The sequence below is a fragment of the Pituophis catenifer genome, unplaced genomic scaffold, assembly GCF_029215685.1.
Source record: "Pituophis catenifer annectens isolate HBS135680 unplaced genomic scaffold, rPitCat1.0.hap2 SCAF_6, whole genome shotgun sequence".
Taxonomy (NCBI): domain Eukaryota; kingdom Metazoa; phylum Chordata; class Lepidosauria; order Squamata; family Colubridae; genus Pituophis; species Pituophis catenifer.
Genome location: NW_027256886.1, coordinates 14,225,336 through 14,243,175, shown reverse-complemented (window position 1 = coordinate 14,243,175; position 17,840 = coordinate 14,225,336). Strand labels below are relative to the sequence as shown.

At 39.0% G+C, this 17,840-nt stretch overlaps 1 protein-coding gene across 1 annotated transcript in view; it reads left to right on the top strand.

The window, feature by feature from the left end:
• The window catches only part of FNDC3B (fibronectin type III domain containing 3B), a 313,226-nt gene that overhangs the window by 230,550 nt on the left and 64,836 nt on the right, over positions 1 to 17,840 (top strand). The window contains exons 8-12 of the mRNA XM_070946542.1: positions 40 to 197; positions 2,692 to 2,751; positions 10,923 to 11,061; positions 13,487 to 13,540; positions 17,284 to 17,408. Coding sequence (XP_070802643.1) covers positions 40 to 197; positions 2,692 to 2,751; positions 10,923 to 11,061; positions 13,487 to 13,540; positions 17,284 to 17,408 — 536 coding nt within the window. The remainder of the gene's footprint in view (positions 1 to 39; positions 198 to 2,691; positions 2,752 to 10,922; positions 11,062 to 13,486; positions 13,541 to 17,283; positions 17,409 to 17,840) is intronic.

Sequence of the window (17,840 nt, the reverse complement as noted above, 5' to 3'; positions counted from 1 at the left end):
GGCATGAAAACTAACCTCATCTTGTTTTTATCTCCCAAGGTGTCAAATATTCAAGCTAGAACAGTGTCGCTCACTTGGTCTCCTCCAAATGGTCTTTCAAGTGATGATAGACTCAGCAATGGTTTGCCTTATACTTGTACTTACGAAGTTGCCTTATCAGACAAAGGGAGGGATGGAAAATACAAAACAATCTACAGGTAAAATTCTGCATGTGCATGACATTACGTGTCATGTTTTCTGTTTGAAGCAGCAAGGCATGGAAGCAAATCCATGAGTGTTTTTCTAGAGTTGAGTACCATTTCACTATCAAAATGTTTCCCATTTTTGTCATCTCCTCCTCCTCTTCCAAGAGGTTTTTCCATGACATTCACCAGCTGAAAAAGTTTCCTGTGAAGTATCTAAATGCATACTCTGTTGTGTGCCAAACTGGAATATTGGGATCCTTGTTGACTCAACTGTTGTGCATTAGGTGGAGGGGAAAAAAATAACCATAGGAAAGAAATTTATAGAACTGCCCAGTGACTCTGAAAGCAGTTCCAAAAACTGGATATCACTTCATTGTAATAAAAAAAGTCCTAGGACCGTGATGGCGAACCTATGGCACGTGTGCCACAGGTGGCACACAGAGCCATATCAGTGGGCATGCGAGTGTTGCCGTAGCTCAGCTCCAGCACGCATGCATGTGCCAGCCAGCTGATTTTTGGGCCTTCCGGTCCCACCGGAAGTTGGGAAATGGGCTGTTTCCGGTCTCCGGAGGGCCTCCAGGGTGGTGGGGAAGGATATTTTCACCCTCCCCAGGCTCCTAGAAAGCCTCTGGAGCCTGGGGTAGGTGAAAAACAGGCCTACCGGGCCCACTAGGCCATCACGTGCTAAAAGTGGGGGGGGCACATTGAATTATGGGTGAGGGCACAAACGTGGGCGACCTCCCCGCACGCCCCCCACTTTTGGCACGTGATGGCAAAAAGGTTAGCCATCACTGTCCTAGGATTTAAGCAGATTGATCAAGCCTATCCTGTTCCTGCCAAACAGGTAGTCCTTGATTTAGAACTAAAAATGGGAACTAGAGTTTCCATTACTAAGCAAGGCGGTTGTTAAGTCAGTTGTGCCTGATTTTACAACCATTTTTGCCACAGCTGGTAGGTGAATCACTGCTGTTGTTAAGTGAATCACGTGGTCTTTAAGCGAATCCAGCTTTCTCTATTCACTTTGCTTGTTGAAAGCTGGCTAGGAAGGTCGCAAAGGGGAATTACATGGCCCCAGGATGTTACAACCATTGTAAATACATGCCCATTGCTCTGAGCCCAAACTCTGATCACATGACCATGGGGAAATGCTGCAATGGTTGTAAGTGCGAGGACTGGTCATAAATCAATTTTTTCAGTGCCATTGTAACTTTGAACAGTTGCTAAATGAATTGTTTTAATTTTGTAAATTACATAGTACATTATTTCAACATAGTGTTGCTGATTTAAAAGTTCACTAGATCAACACTGTATTGTTAACTTATGTTGTTTGCACATATTGAAAAGTGAAAAAGAACAAACAAGTTTGACAATGAGTAGAATACCAGTAGGGGAAAGGGGGGGGGAATCTATTAGATTTCTAACTCCCTCCTTTTTTAAAAAAAATAATTTTTATTAAACAGTTTTCTTAAAAAACAAAAAGAGATATTAACACTTTCTTCTTTTCAACAGTTTCGCACCGCTAATCCATACTTAGACATTTTCTCTCTCTTATCTTATTGTATATCTTTTATACATATGTTTCTAATATATCATATATATACCATTATAATGTATTATATTATTCTAATTGTTTTATTACATTTGACATAAACGTGTACACAGTTTCCTTTCCACAATTTTTATTTCTTCCCATTTGTTCCTATATTTCTCCACCTAATTCAACCGTTATTTAGTCTTTCCTCATCCTTTTTTCCCTTTTCCTTCAACCATTTATACTATCTCTCCCAGACTAGGTAATATTCTGTTTCCTCTTTTTCTTGTATCTCCTTCATAAGCTTATCCATTTCCGCACACTCCATGATTTTCTAATCACATTGTCTTCTGATGGTATATTGTTATTTTTCCAGTTCTGGCGTAAACTGTTCGTGCTGCTGTAATTATGTGAATGATTAAATATCGTATTTCTTTTTCGTATGACCCTGAAATTATTCCCAGTAAGAAAGTTTCTGGCCTCATTTCTATGTGTTGATTTATAATTTCTTCTATTTGTGTTTTAATTTAATTAAAAATTTAATTTAATTTCTAACTCCCTCCTTTTATGCACCTGTTTATTACATTATTAATAAATGTTTAGGTCTATTAGAAACCAAAATAATTATATTTACCATGCTATGTGATCTATGCATGCAAATTCTTGTTTAAATTTGGTTAGAGTTAGGGTTAAACTTCTGGTGTGAATATTTGTTAATTTTCCCATACTTGCATGTTCTCCATGTGTAATCAAATATTGTTGGGATTAAATTTTAATTATATTATTTTCCCAATCAGATATCATTGGGATTATATTTTTCTTTTGGTATTGGGCAAAATTTATTCTCATTACTGAGGTCGTGTATATAATTGGAATGTATTGGACAGGATCTTAATATATAGGGCATATTGGCTGAATAATTCAGTACTGCACTTTTAATTTTGTTTGTTTGTTACAACTCTGTCTCTTTTCCAGCGGAGAAGAATTGGAATACAAACTGAAAGATCTTAGGCCTGCGACAGAATATCATGTCAGGTGAGACTCCATAATTTAATACATTTCATTCTAGATATCATAATAGACATACCAAAACTGATGGGTTCTGTCAAATGCTGACAACAGTAACAATGCCACAAATGTTTTAAAATAAGCATGTTTTTCACTTTGGGAATTTAGCCAAGTGAATGCTGACCAATGTCCCAAATTGGCTATCAGCTTTCAGCAGTTTGTCATAGAAGGGGTTGGGTTTTTTTTTTTTTTTTTTTTTTTTAGCTGTTCACAAACTTTTCTAGGCTTGTCAACATTCGCAAAGCTTAACAGAGCATGAAACTTTTTGGAACATGGTAGTAAAGTAGAAAAATGAAGGCTGTGAAAATGCTGTGTCTTTTTTTAAATTACATTGGACAAGGACCGGTGATTCTCTTTGCTATTTGTCCATTTTCTTCACTTCTGATGATTCCTAAATCTCAGGTTAAATTTTTTAGAATAGGTGTTTATATCATTCTCAAATGCATTACAAGAAAATTTGGCAACCTGAAGCCTCCATGCAGTCCTTGGCCTTATTCTGGCCAGCTGAAGCAACCATGATCATTGATTTATTTATTAAATTTATATCATATTAATTTATCATTGTTTTTCTATTGCTGTCAAAACCCTTAACTTTCCATCATTCCCAACTCTGCAATCTCAAAGGAACTGCCCTTTAAAAGTCTGGATTCAGGCTTTTCAAGCTTTTTAAAGATTTTCTTCCTGACTTGAAGAAAACGGGGTCATGAATGCTTTTGCATCTAAGCATGCTGGAAGGATAGTCAATTCCTGACAAACAAGAAGTGTTTGACAGTATTACTGGGAAATAAGAACAAAGTCCTTAGAATCAGTTTTTACTAGATGGCTTTCTAGAAACAGAAGCAATCACTCAATTTCTCTTTTGTAAGACGCTTGAACAAGAATTACATTTTGTATCTATGACCAGGAAATAATTTAGCTTCTCACATTTGAATTGTGGCTTAAACATGCCAGCCATTTCAGGAGGATGAAAGAAAGAAATAGAAAATCTGTAATGGAACAGACAGACAGACAGACAGACAGACAGACAGACAGACAGACTGAAGAGGTTGTGGGAAAAATGCTTTTAAAAGTAAAAAAAAAATTGGCCACGCCCACCCAGTCACATTACCCCCTCCACCAAGCCACGCCCACAGAACTGGTAGTAACAAATTTTAGATTTCACCCCTGCTCTGAAGTCTGTGTCTGTCTTGTTGGGTTGCAGAGCCAAACCAGACAGAGGTTATAATCACAGAGGCTTAGAATTGTCGGATGGATCTAGACTTAGACTCAGTTAAATTAAGAGGATCTAAATTTGTAAGCATCTTAGCAAGGGGTGGGTTCTAAAAATTTTTTACTACCAGTTCTGTGGCCATGGTGTATTTTGTGGGCATGGCTTGATGGTCATGTGACAGTGGGCATGGCTTGATGGTCATGTGACTGGGTAGGCGTAGTCAACTCAATGTCACTCACATCAAGGGGAGTCATAGTTTTTTGACCTCGCCCCTTGTTCCTTCCTCTCAGGCCCAGTTTCAACTCAGTTGGCCTGAGAGAAACATCTCTAGCAGATCTGGCTTTCAGCCATTGTCTGTTCGATTATCTCAGAGTCACTGTGAGTTTTTTGACCAAACAATTCTTTAGAATTTAGCAGAGGTACTGGTCTACCAGGCTTTTAACTGCTTGCAGAGCCGTACCAGTCTACCGATTTGTTTTTGGAGCACACCGGTCTTCCCATTTGGTTTTGGAGCACACTGGTCTACCACCACACTGCCTTTTACCGCTGATCAGCTGTAGGGCGGCCCTTTGAAGCACCGCGGCAAGAGCTTAAACAGTTTTTTGCCACTCTGCCACCCCCGAGAGCATCGGAAACCACTTTCAGGCAGCTTGGCCTCAATTGCCAATCTACCACCACTGAGCGGTTTACAAGGAGCGGATCGGTTTTAGCCAATTAGTTGAGAGGCTTCTTGGCTTTTCAATTTAAAGCTAAGGTATCTTGTTCTTTTTTTCCTCTTCTTTGTCAAGTGAGTCCTGATTTTTTCCTTCTAGCCGATCAGCTGGGAGTCAGGAGGCAGCGAATAGATTGGGGGGCGGGGCCAGGCAGAGGTGGTATTTACCGGTTCTCCGAACTACTCAAAATTTCCACTATCGGTTCGCAAGAACCAGGGAGAACTGGTAGCAACCCACCACTGCTCTTAGCCCCATTGGTTTCTATTGAACCACTCTGAGTATTGTGCCAGACTGAGAAACAGATTTCTGAATTTCTCTTTATAATCAGAAACCGCTTCTGACTAGAAATAATCAACCAAAGCCAGGAGTATATTCCTGAATCATGAAAAAAAAATTGTATTAGCCCATCACCTTAACAAGGATTTTTTGAACTCCTGTTCTTCCTTCTGAGAAAGATTGCTGCTTTATTTTTATTTTATTTTTTTGTTTCATATCTTATTTCATTTCATATTCACATATCAATAATAAAGGTGGTTGTCAGATATAATAAAAGAAAGTGGGCTCCCATCCAAACACTAACCAAGGACAGTCCTGCTTAACTTGTGAGACCAGCCAAATGCTGCCATCTGCTGAAAGTTTTTTTTTTTTTTTTTCATGAAGGTATCCAGCAGATAAAATTATTTTTTTACCGGTATTATCCTAAATTATGAAAATGAAGTTTCTATCAAGGCAAACCATTAAACTACACAAAGATCAGAATGTTATTTTAGGTCTAGATTGCAGTCATTAATAATTGGATGTTGTTTTACAGGGATAAACTGTTCTGGGAAATAACATATGTATCTTTTGTTCCAATGAACTAAGCAGGCTATTCTCATCTATCATAAGTAACATCCTTCTGGAATTAGGTGTCCTATTTCTTCCCAAGGTGATATCAATGATCCTTTTTCAAAAACCGTAATTTTCTATATGATTTCTAGATAAGCATTGACATTTATTTATTTCACCTGCACCAATTCTGGGGAAAATTCAGTCCAGTGACTTGTCCAAAGGGGGCTTATTTTATTATATTATTTTATTAATTTATTATATGATTCTCTCTTTTATTAGTTTTATTGTTTTTTATATGATGTTTTTATATTCTTGTAAGCCGCCTTGAGTCGCCATGTGCGAATAGGCGGCAATATAAATCTCCTAAATAAATAAATATAAATAAATATACATTTAAATTTTCACAATTGGCTTACCCATGAATAATACACAGTATTACGCTTAAAAAATTTAAGGATCGGCTTATCTATGTTTCTCAGAAAATAAGACCGAGTCTTATTTTCTTTTAGACTTGAAAATAAGCACTTGGGCTTATTTTTGGGGCGGTCTTACTTTTTTTGAGGTGAAGCAGGCCAGACTCAGTGAGCTGGACACACCGTGGGCTCCATTCTGGACCTTCAACATTCGGAATGGAGGCTTTTTGGTGAACAGGAGGAAAATGGGGAGGGGAATTTTCCTGCCTGTCATCCATTCCTCAAGCTCAGCACAGACTGAGAGAAGGATGGCAGGCAGGAAAATCCCCCTCCCCATTTTCCTCCCGTTCACCAAAAAGCCTCCCATGAGGGAAAAAGCAACACACCTGGTCGCAGAGCTTCTGCTTGTTGGGGGAACAGCCCAACAAGCAGAAGCACTGCACCCAGAAAGAGAAGGGAAAAGCGGTATTTGCACTGCCCCAAGCGGTATTTGCACCACCACCACGCCTGCACTGCCACTTGTGCTGGTCATGCCCATCCCTGTAAGTTTATTTTCAAGATAGGGGTAATATTAGGTCCACCCCCCAAAAAATAGTGTTGGGCTTATTATTGAGGTAGGTCGTGTTTTTGGGAAACACAGTAGATGGTGGCGTGATGCCTTACCTGTTAAGACACTGGACAGCCTAGGTTTGAGACCCCAGCACCACAGGACAGGGTGAGCTCCTGTTCTTGCCCTAGCTCTTGCCAACCTAGCAGTTCAAAAGCATGCAAGTGCGATAGGCAGTGCTTCAGAAAGATTACTGTGTTCTGTACTTTCATAGTAACTGCATGATGATGGAAGCCTCTCTCAGACAATGCAGGTTCCCTAGGCTGAGAATTGAAGATGAGCATTGCCCCCTTGACTGGGTTATGATTGGACAGGGAAAACCTTTAAACCTTGATCTGCAGATGTGCTTATTGTCTGCAATGTATGGTAAACTGAACCAATTTTGGGGGTGCATTTGTGGCACCAAAAATTCTCAGCTTATTTACAAACATGTATGGTATTATTATAATTTGGTTTTGCTTTTTTTCTTTTCTTTTATACAAAAAGTACAAAATCGCCAATTAACAACAACAAAAAAAACCAATTACAAATAAAAACTAAGACAAAGATAATCAAGTTCAGCAAAAGCAATGAGGAAAAAATGGCAAATCCTCTATAAACATTTCACTTATATGTCAATCATTCACCAATATCACAAGATAAACCAGAAGAGAAAATCAGAACCCTCACATTTTTTACATAAGCTTCAGAGAAAATCTGATGTCCGTTATTTCAAATACATATCTTGTTTTATCCAATGAACTTGAAATAGAATCTTTTGATGAAACGGTTTCAGTCTTAAATCCGATGAAAAATTGAACGTTATTTGCACCTATAGGAGTTAAATGATTTCAACTTTTAAAACATTTAATGTTTGATACAAACGGGATGTGGGTTTGGTTTCAAAAATGAACTCATTCGGAAATAAAACCATCTTAGGACCTTAAAAGCAGCTAAGGCTTCTGGTCCAGAGGTGGTATTCAGCAGGTTCTGACCAGTTCTGGAGAACTGGTAGCGGAAATTTTGAGTAGTTCAGAGAACCGGTAAATACCACCTCTGACTGGCCCCACTCCCATCTCTTCTCTGCCTCCTGAGTCCCAGCAGATTGGGAGGAAATGGGGATTTTTACAGTAACCTTCCCCTGGAGTGGTGTGGGAATGGAGATTTTACAGTATCCTTCCCCTGCTACGCCCACCAAGCCATGCCACACCCACAAAGCCACGCCCACAGAACCAGTAGTAAAAAAATTTGAATCCCACCTTGAGTTGTCAAGACAGGACACTTGAGTTGATTTTATTGCTACTGCTGTTAATTAGGCAAACAACATTATATGTGAGATTAGGAGACATCCTTCAAATAACAATTACAGAACAATTGGTTTAAAGTGATTATTCTGAATTCCACCCATAACATCTCATCATCTATTTTTATGATATAATTCTTCCATAATGGTAAATATGTAAGAGGCTCATCATAAAAATATAATCTACAAACCCAAAGTCTAGCTGCTATCACTACCAGAAATTTAAAAAAGGCCTTTTTACTATATTTTGACCCAAGTAAATATCACGGTTTTAATGGAAATAAGGAATAACATTCCAATGTTATGTGCCCCACAAAGGACAGTCTTCTACATTTTCAAAGCTCAATACTATTTTTTGAAATATTAACCTTCATATGGTTAGACTTAGAGTTAGAATAACTTTATTGTCATTTTGAATATACACTAACATTAAAATGTTACATTAAAATGATATTATGTTGCATACAGCTTTCAAAGGGCTGTATGAAAACTGCAAGGCATTTTGAGTCCTGTTCCTTGCCCTGTTGTTAAAGAATGCCACAATTCTTGCTTCCCCTGATAAATTCCGATTCATTGTTCAGCTTCTCATAAGAGAGATCCAGAGAGAGGTGAGGGGGAAACCATCCAAAAGCACAAGGATAGAGAAAGACCCTTAGACATTTTCAGCTCAGCCGTGGGGTTAGATCGGGATAGTGGCATTACCATTTGAAAAATAAAACTAAATTTAGCTGGACTCAGAGTTGGCAAGGCGTTTGTCTAGACTTGAATGCAGTTAATTTTATGTACTCTGGAAGATTCTTTTTTGGAAACTGAGTAATAACCCTGAAGCATTGGAGCTGGTATCTTTTTTTTTTTCCCCAGTGGTGCCACAATCCTTTCCTACCAATATCAGCACAATATAGTTCTTCTTCCCTTCAATCCGTTGCATAATACTGGTTTTTTTTTTATCTGACCAAACCTGACATCTTTATTTCATTTAAGATAGAATAGAATAGATTTCTTTATTGACCAAGTGTGATTGGACACACAAGAAATTTGTCTTGGTGCATAAGCTCTCGGTGTACATAAAAGAAAAGATACATTCATCAAGAATCATAAGGTACAACACTTAATGATAGTCATAGGGTACAAATAAGCAATCAAATCATATTAGGAAACAGTCAATATAAATCGTAAGGATACAAGCAACAAGTTACAGTCATACAGTCATAAGTGGGAGGAGGTGGGTGATAGGAATAATGAGAAGATTAATAGTAGTGCATACTTAGTAAATAGTTTGACGGTGTTGAGGGAATTATTTGTTTAGCAGAGTGATGGCTTTCGGGAAAAAACTGTTCTTGTGTCTAGTTGTTCTGATGTGAAGTGCTCTATAGCTTAGTTTTGAACGTAGGAGTTGAAACAGTTTATGTCTAGGATGTGAGGGGCCTGTAAATCAGGGGTGAAATGCTCCCAGTTCAGACCAAATCTCCCGATTCGGTAGCAATAGCGGCGGATGGTTCAGAGAACCGGTAGCAAAAATCCCTGCCCCCCCACATGCCCAGCTGAGCCGCGAGATCATCAGAGGCTGTTTTTTTACTTTTAAAAGCATTTTTTCTACAACCTCTTCAGCCGAAGAGGTTGTAGGAAAAAAAATGCTTTTAAAAGCCTCTGGCTCAGCCAGCTGAGTTGCCTGATCGTCAGAGGCTTCTAAAAGCATTTTTTTCTGCAGCCTCTTCAGCTGAAGAGCTTGTAGAAAAAATGCTTTTAAAAGTAAAAAAAAAAAAAAAGTTGGCCATGCCCACCCAGTCACATTCCCTCTCCCCACCAAGCCATGCCTACAGAACTGGTAGTAACAAATTTTAGATTTCACCCCTGCTGTAAATATTTTCACATGTCATGCATGGTTTTATTTGATCAAAAATGGTTATTGTAGGTCAGCCCTCTGTAGCCTTCTGTACTTCAAAGGTGTTGCAAAGTCTGGAAATTACAGTCCAAATAAATTTGGAGGGCACAAGGGTGAAACAATCTATGTTAGAAGATTTAATTCTGACTTTCAGAAACATCCATCTAAAAAGGAAGGTGAGGGGGGGGGGAAATCCTACGGTTTGACAAATAGAGTAGGGCCTCTTTCCTACTTCTATTGCAGGGTACTTCCAGATAAAATCTTTGGTCTAAATCAGGCCTTCATCCATATGATTCTGTGCTGTGGTCTGGGTTTGGCAGCTGAACCAGGTTATTTCCACTTCATTTGCACTCCATTTGAGAGGGAAGTAAAATTAATAATTCCTCCCCGAAGTTGCCACTCTGTGAATCTTGAGACTGGTCTGTTTCCCTGTTTGCAGGAGCTCTTACCTTTCAAGCAGAAAAACGTTTGTTATGAAAAAGTAAAAATATGGATAACTGTACAGGTAGTCCTTGAGTTATGACCTTAATGGAGCCCACCCGTCACAGCTGTAACTCATGATGGTTGTAAAACTACATTTTTTTTTCTAACTTGCCATTTAGAAAATCCCAACAATTGTTAACTGAACACCACAGTCATTAAATGCACCAGTGGCTCGCTATAGGCGCAGTTTTGCTGAAAACTGGAAATAAATGCCAGTTTTCGGTAAAACCATCTTAAAACATGGTCACGTGATCAAGGGGTGCTGAAAATGGCTGTAAATGCAATCCAATTGCTGAGTGGTTGAAGTGAGGTCACGTGACTGCAGGGAGAGGGTGACCATCAGAACTTTGAATCCAGGTTGTAAGTACCTCCAAGGTAAGGCCATCGGAACGTTGAATGGATGCTAAGTGACCCGTTATAAGTCAAGGACTACCTGTATATGGGATTGATTTCACTCTTGCATGGAGTAAGATTCTTGATGCTCCAGTCCAGAACATACAGCTGATGAGGGCAGTGAAAATTTGTAATTAAATTAGAAGTAGAAAATGCCATCAAGTCCACCCCTGGTACCCTAAATGATATTCCACGGTTCTTACACTAAGCAAATTAAGATGAGCATTTTCAAACTACTTTTGATGGATTGAGTAATTTCATGAAACTCATCCAATTAAATCAATAATAACAAGTGTGTTTCTTAAACTTTGTTCCATTTTTCAGGATACACGCTATGTACAATTCCGTGAAAGGATCTTGCTCAGAACCCGTCAATTTCATCACCCGTAGCTGTGCTCCAGAATGTCCTTTTCCACCCAGACCTTCACACAGGACCAAAAATTCCTTGACTTTGCAATGGAAGGTAAATCTTCTGAGGAAAACTTTCTCTCTTCTGAAATTCTTCAGGTTTCCATTCTCTTCTCCTTAACCCAGGCAGATAAAATTGATGATTGGAGGTGTATCACTCCACCATACCTGGAAGGTGTGAAGCTAGGAAACACTGTTTAAGTTTTCTCTGCATGTGAACATATGTTGTGTCTGTGTATTAAAAAAAAATATTAATGAACTGTTTTTCACTGTATCCAAACAAGGCACTTTGAAAGGATGAAGTTCTTTTAGGTGGGAAAGCCAGCATCTTGGCCTTCTAGCTATCAGGAAAACTGAGACTTGCTAAATATTATTCTTTCTTAAATTTTTACACCTTTCAACTTCCAGTTCCCCTGGCTGATTCACAAATAAAAACACAAATGTAATGATTGATTGATTGATTCTGCAATACAGATAATCCTCGATTTACAATTACAATTGAGCCCAAAATAAAACAATACAATATTTTTTTAAGAAACAAAAGATGACCAAAAGTAGATATGGTAAGAACAAGAAGCAAACCCATGCTACCCAAGAGCAGAGTGGGCTTCAAAAATTTTAGCAAGGGGTTCTCTGCCCAGTTGCTGAGTGGGCGTGGCCATGGTGACTGTGGCCTAGTCGGCCTCCTGCACCATGGCAGGGGTGGGGCTTTTTGCCCTCCCCAGGCTCTGGCGGTTTTTCTCGAGCCTCCAGGAAGGCAAAAATGGCCTCCCCAGTCTCCGGAGGCCCTCTGGAGGCCTTCCCAAACTTCCGGTAGGCCTGTTTTTCACCCTCCCTGAGCCTCCACACGCACCCTGCACTTACCTGCATCCAAAACGGGCCGCGTGGGAACTACTAGGAGAGGTGGGGTGGGGTGGGTGGGGCTAGTCAGGAATGGGATTTGGGGGTTCTCCGAACTGCACAGAATCTTACCTAGAGGTTTTCCCGAACCCCCAGCAGCCCACCCCTGCCCAAGAGGGACTTTAATTATCCTTGTCAAAGGCCTCACTTTATTCTGTCCACTTTTCTGGATGTTAATAGCCAGAGGATGAAGGCAAGAGAGAGGTTGGAAACTCAGAATAAATGGTTTTTCTTCTATTGAATTACAGGTTTCCTTTCAAGGCAGAGAAAATTGTCAGTAATCGAGCTTGGGGAAAATGCCTAGTTTCCAACATTATAAGAATTGCTTTCAAATCTTAAGGGAATTTTAACCCTCTTTTAGTTAGGAACTGGATTATTTCATACAACTTTGTGGATCTTTTTTCAAACAGCTGTTTTCAGCCTTAACCCTGAGCGATCTTAGATCTTAACAACTGATTGTCATCTTAAAAATTAGTAGGAATGTTACTACTTTTACTATATATAATACAACCTTTTTCATTTTTTTTAAAAAAAACCAATATGGTATTTCCCATAGTTGAGCTAATATTAACCATGTCAACATACATCTTCTAATAAATGGATTGATATGGGCAAAAATTATTAAAATTAAACAAGTTTCAGTAAAGGGGAATATATGTACCCTAATCAAGGAACTACAAAGGGGGGGGGGGGAAAACCCACACATCCCACTAACACTGGCAGGGTAAACTCCTGTATTTCAACAGAGAGCAAATCCCATACATGTTAGGACTGGTGATGTTACCTAACAGAACAGAATATAAGGGAATAACAGGGTTGAAAAGGACCTTGGAGGTCTTCTAGTCCAACCCTCTGCTCAGGCAGGAGATCCTGACCCATACCATTTCAGACAAATGGTTTAACAGTAACAGAGTTGGAAGGGACCTTGGAGGTCATCTAGTCCAGCCCCTTGCTCACGCAGGAGACCTATACTAGGGATTCGAGCTGCCAAACTGCCGACCTTTCTGATCAACAAGCTCAGCGTCTTAGCCACTGAGCCACCTAGCCAGGCTGTTGCTGTTGTTGTTGTTGTTGTTGTGTTGTGGTTGTTTGGTCTCTTCTAGACCAAGCTCGGAGAGCATCAAGAACTCCATCGTACAAATTTTATGTGTAAAATTTATATCCCACCTTTTCTACAGGTGTTACAGGGTGATGTAGATTAAAGGCCCTTTTTCAAATGAACTTCGGTGGCTGAAAGTGCTCTTGAACCTGATACTCCCAGGTCAAGTCCAATATTTAATTAACACACCACAGCAGCTCCTTTAAAATGTGTTACTCTCTTGCATCATCTTGTGTCTTAGAATCCAGCATGTAACTGCTATGACTGAAGACGTAGGTTACAACATCAATTAATAAGAGGCTGAAGCATTAAGACAACAGTGAGATTCAAAATAATCCTGTTTTCCCTTTCATGGCACTGCCATATATCTAAGCTTCCTGTTGTGGAATTTTCTGGTGTCTTTTTGTTTCGTTTGTTTGTTTTTTTGAATAACATTTATTCCATGACCTTCTCCAACCTTCCGTTGTGTTTCTTTACACAGGCCCCAATTGACAATGGTTCAAGAATCACCAGCTACCTTTTAGAGTGGGATGAAGTAAGTGCCAATTATTTTAGGGGGGGAAACCCTTTGTCCTTTATCTTAAATTGTTTCTACATGCTTTAACCAAATGCAGAGGAAAGAGAATGTGGAAAAATTGTTCCACTGGTTTGTTTATTCATTATTTAAAAATAAATGAGCATGTCTGAATATTTTTACAAATACTGTCCTCCCAAATTTATCTCTTTCAAGGCGCTTAACATCCACAATTTTGGGTGTGGTGGTAGGATTAATCATTCCTTTTCACTCCCTTCGCCTTGTTATAAAACATATAACTGACTTGCTGTAAAATCAGGTTTTCAAAAAACAGTCTGACACAGAGCCATATTTCTGTGGGAGTCAAACGCCCCTAAATCACAAGTTTGTTTTGTAAAGTCTGATTTGTAAAGGAATAAATTTCAAGTATAAAATTTACATTTCCCTAATACAAAATAGTCCTCAACTTACAACACAATTGAGCCCAGAATTTTGGTCGTAAGTCATTACTGCTGTAGGTCAAGTTACCACATGACTGGACATATCACATACCAATTTTATACTTTTCATGATGGTTGTTAAGTGAGCCACTATGGTTGTTCAGCAAATCACCCATTTAAGTGAATCACATGATAGTAAATCTAAATTCAGCTTATCCAATGGGCATGTCTTGCCATTTTGGGCTGGAAATATTCAAAAAAAGTCACAAAATCTGATCACATGGCTTCAGGATGCCGCAGTCGGTTGAAAATGCCAGTTAGGTGACCACAAGGGGCAATGCAGCAGTTGTAACTGGTTTTACATATCTTTTTTCAACTCATTTATTACATTAAAAGAAAAGGACAAACAAGAAAAAGCAGGTGCTTGATCCATCATCTACAAGAATATACTGAAATTTTATAAATAAATATGAAAAATTTCTGATGATACTTTTGATGGAAGAAAAAAAATAGTTTTGGAAGGAGAGTTTTCAATTTATTAGTTAAAATTAAGTTTTTAATATATATACATAAAGTTTATTGTAAAGTTAATTACAATTACAGTAATTTTATCCTGCATTCAGATTATAAATCTCTTTCCCCCCACCTTCCCTTTTCTCAGTTTCTCTCTTTCTCTGATAGTTGAGCTAGAGAAATAGCTCTGGTTGTATACATGCACAGGTGGTCTTTGACTTACAATTCATTTAGTGACCGTTTCAGCAATGAAAAAGCGGCTTATTACCATTTGTCACCCTTAGAGCTGTATCGCTATGGTCATGTGTTCAAAATTCAGATTCTTGGTGGCTAATGCAGCTTTATGATGGTTGCAGTGTCACCTTTTGTGGCCTCCTTGTAAGCAAAGTCAATGAGGAAATCAGATTCACTTAACAACTGTGTTGCTACCTTGACAATTGCAGTGATTCACTTACCAACGGTGGCAAGAAAGGTCGTAAAATGGGACAAATTCACTTAATAAATGTTTCACTTAGCAACAGAAACGTTGGGCTCAATTATGGTCATAAGTATGAGTCAATAGGCATGCTTAAATAGTTTCTTTCTTCTTCTTTTTTTTTAACAACCCACCACCTTTTCCCTCACATTTACAACTAGTTCCTTGATCATTCTAAATATATCTTGTATACATAATTATAGATAATCTTGTCCAGGAAATATATCCAGGCAACATGCAGTCTAAATGTGAGAGAGAATTGAATTAGTACAGTAGTTTGTTTCTTCAACAGATGCTTTCGTTTGTATAAACTCTGCAGAATTGCTCTGTTTTTCTCCAACAGTGTCAAAGCACAATTGATATATTTTGATAGAGTGAGTAGGCTTGTCCCAGGGCTGCTGACCTTAAGACAATAATAAGTATTGTGAAATTTAGGAACTTAGGCAAGTGGATTTGCTTGACCTTTGGTAAATTAGCATTAGTATTTCTTCTCCTCTATAGAAAAGAGGGGGCAACCCTTTGTAAAAGCATTCTGTTTATGTGGGACATGAATTTGGGGGGGGGGATGAGAAATAGTTTAGGATTTCAAGAAATCCCTAAGTCAAATGGATCCTTTGCCTTTGCTTCTTGCCCAAAATTGCAGCTTGCTTGAGAAGGTTTCCAAGCAATTAATGCCTACATTAATTAGAAATGTCAGCCAACCTCTGGTGTCATTGGCAGTCAGAGTACGAAATATGACACTTTGTGAAACCATTAAAATGGCTCCAATCTGAATTTAGCTCGGGAACATGAAAATGTCAAATTTGGTAGCAAATTTCTAGGCATATGTGAAGGATGGTAGAATCTTAATAATGTGAGCAGCAGCACCCAAAGGTTATTCAGAATGTTTCTATAGATGCTTTTGCATCTAAAATGTTAGCCTGTTGTTGGAACAAGTTGTGGGTCACTTAAATTTGACAATAGACCTAATTGTCCAATGCAAGAGGTCAGAAGGGATTTATTGGAGGAATAACATTTCCTTTCAAACCCTATTCTTTTGGTGGTTGCGGAAAATGTTGCAATCGGGGAGAAAACTATTAAACGAATAAAATCTGGCCACAAATATTGCTTAATGTTTCTTGGAAGGACTAATTGCAAAAGTACCAAGAGAGAATGGAAAAATGGAGTGAAAGGATACCAAAACCATCTCCAGTTTCCTTGAATCTAAGTCTTTATCCTTCGGTGACCCTAGTTCCCACATGCATGTTCAACAATTGAGATAACCATAAGATGCCATGAGTTTATGCCTGGAGAATGGAATCTCACCACTGTCATTCTAATGGTGTCTAATATTGTGTCTGACATAATGTTTTTTGCAATATTGGACTATCATGATATTGTCACCCAACGGCCCCTTTAGGTCAAAATTTGACCACAGCTGCATCAATTAATTTCTGATTGCATCCGCCGATATTTCAAAGGATAGATAGTTTTGCAACATTTCCTCTTGAGTTGCAGTTTCCCGTTGGTGGGGATTTCTCGTTGTTCCTGATTCCTGGGAATTTTTTCACCTTTTGTGATGGAGGGAGAGAATGTATTCCAGAGGAACAAAATACAGCAAAGTTTACAGAGTTTGTGTGAGAGAAAGAGAGTTAAGATGGTTCCTTTCTAGTAGTTCTCAGTAGATGTTGAATGGAGCAAGCGGTTAGTTTTAGGTTGGCAAGATTTCTGTCTATAGGTGAGGAACAATAAAGGAAATTACTTAGAAGAACCTAAGCATGTCTTTCTTGGTTTTTGGAGCCTGGCACCTTCCTGTTGAAGCCAAGATGCTGGTACCCCTTGCCACATTTCCTTCCCTCATTCTTTAGAAACAATTGGATAAATGATTTTGTCACGCCTAGAAGCCATCTTTCATATTAGGCCCTCAGACCTGCCATGTTTACTACTGTGGGAAACTGGGAGGCTCTGAAGGCCTAATACAAAAGATGGCTTCCAGGCCTGACAAAATTTGGCCACACCCCCTCACAGTGATTGGTTCTCTCCCCTTTGGATAATTTTTTCATGACCCCATTGTGCATCTGGATATCGTTTTTGTTTTCCATCGTGTTCACCTGCCTCGCCCTCAGAGAACTGCCGCGAAGATATTCTTGTGGCTAAAAAGTGTTGCAAAGGATAGAAAGGCGAGATTAGTAGTTGAGTGGAAATGTCTAGGAAGGCTGCATCTTACTGCGAAGATGAGTAAATAAATGATGAACTGTTTACGTCCAGTCAGAAGAAAATGCTCTTTGCTTTGAAAAAAAAAAGAAAGAAAGAAATTGAAAGAGCAAGCTCATAGAATTCACACCTTTGTCTTCCAGGGGAAAAGGAGTAATGTTTTCAGAGAATGTTACTTTGGGAACCAAAAACATTACAAGGTGACAAAGCTGTGTCCTGCTGTGGGTTATACATTCCGATTAGCAGCTCAGAATGAAATAGGCATAAGGTAAGTCCTGGTGCCTGATTGATAACATGCTTCAGCCATCAGTCAAGCTGTTTCTAAAGGCCAAACTCAGCTGAGAAGTAAAAGTTTGGCTGGAGAACACAAAAGACCCATTTATTCCAGCATCCTGTTTCTCACAGAGGCCAATCAGATGCCGTTCAGTGTTGTTTCAGGGGAGAGGTTTTTCCATTTCAGAGAGAGTTTGGACTAGCTTGCATAAAGCAGAAATGCAAATGGATACACATCAAAACCTAGTACCAAAGAGCATCAAACAGGCATAAACCTGGATTACAAAGAGAAGCACAACTCAGTCCAACTTCCAGGAAGTATTTAAATAGCGGAAAGCAAAATCTTGACAGAAATAGTGTCAGGCAAAAAAAGGCTGTCAATATCCAGCTCTTTTATCTAATCACTAGCTGATAACCCTGCATTGCC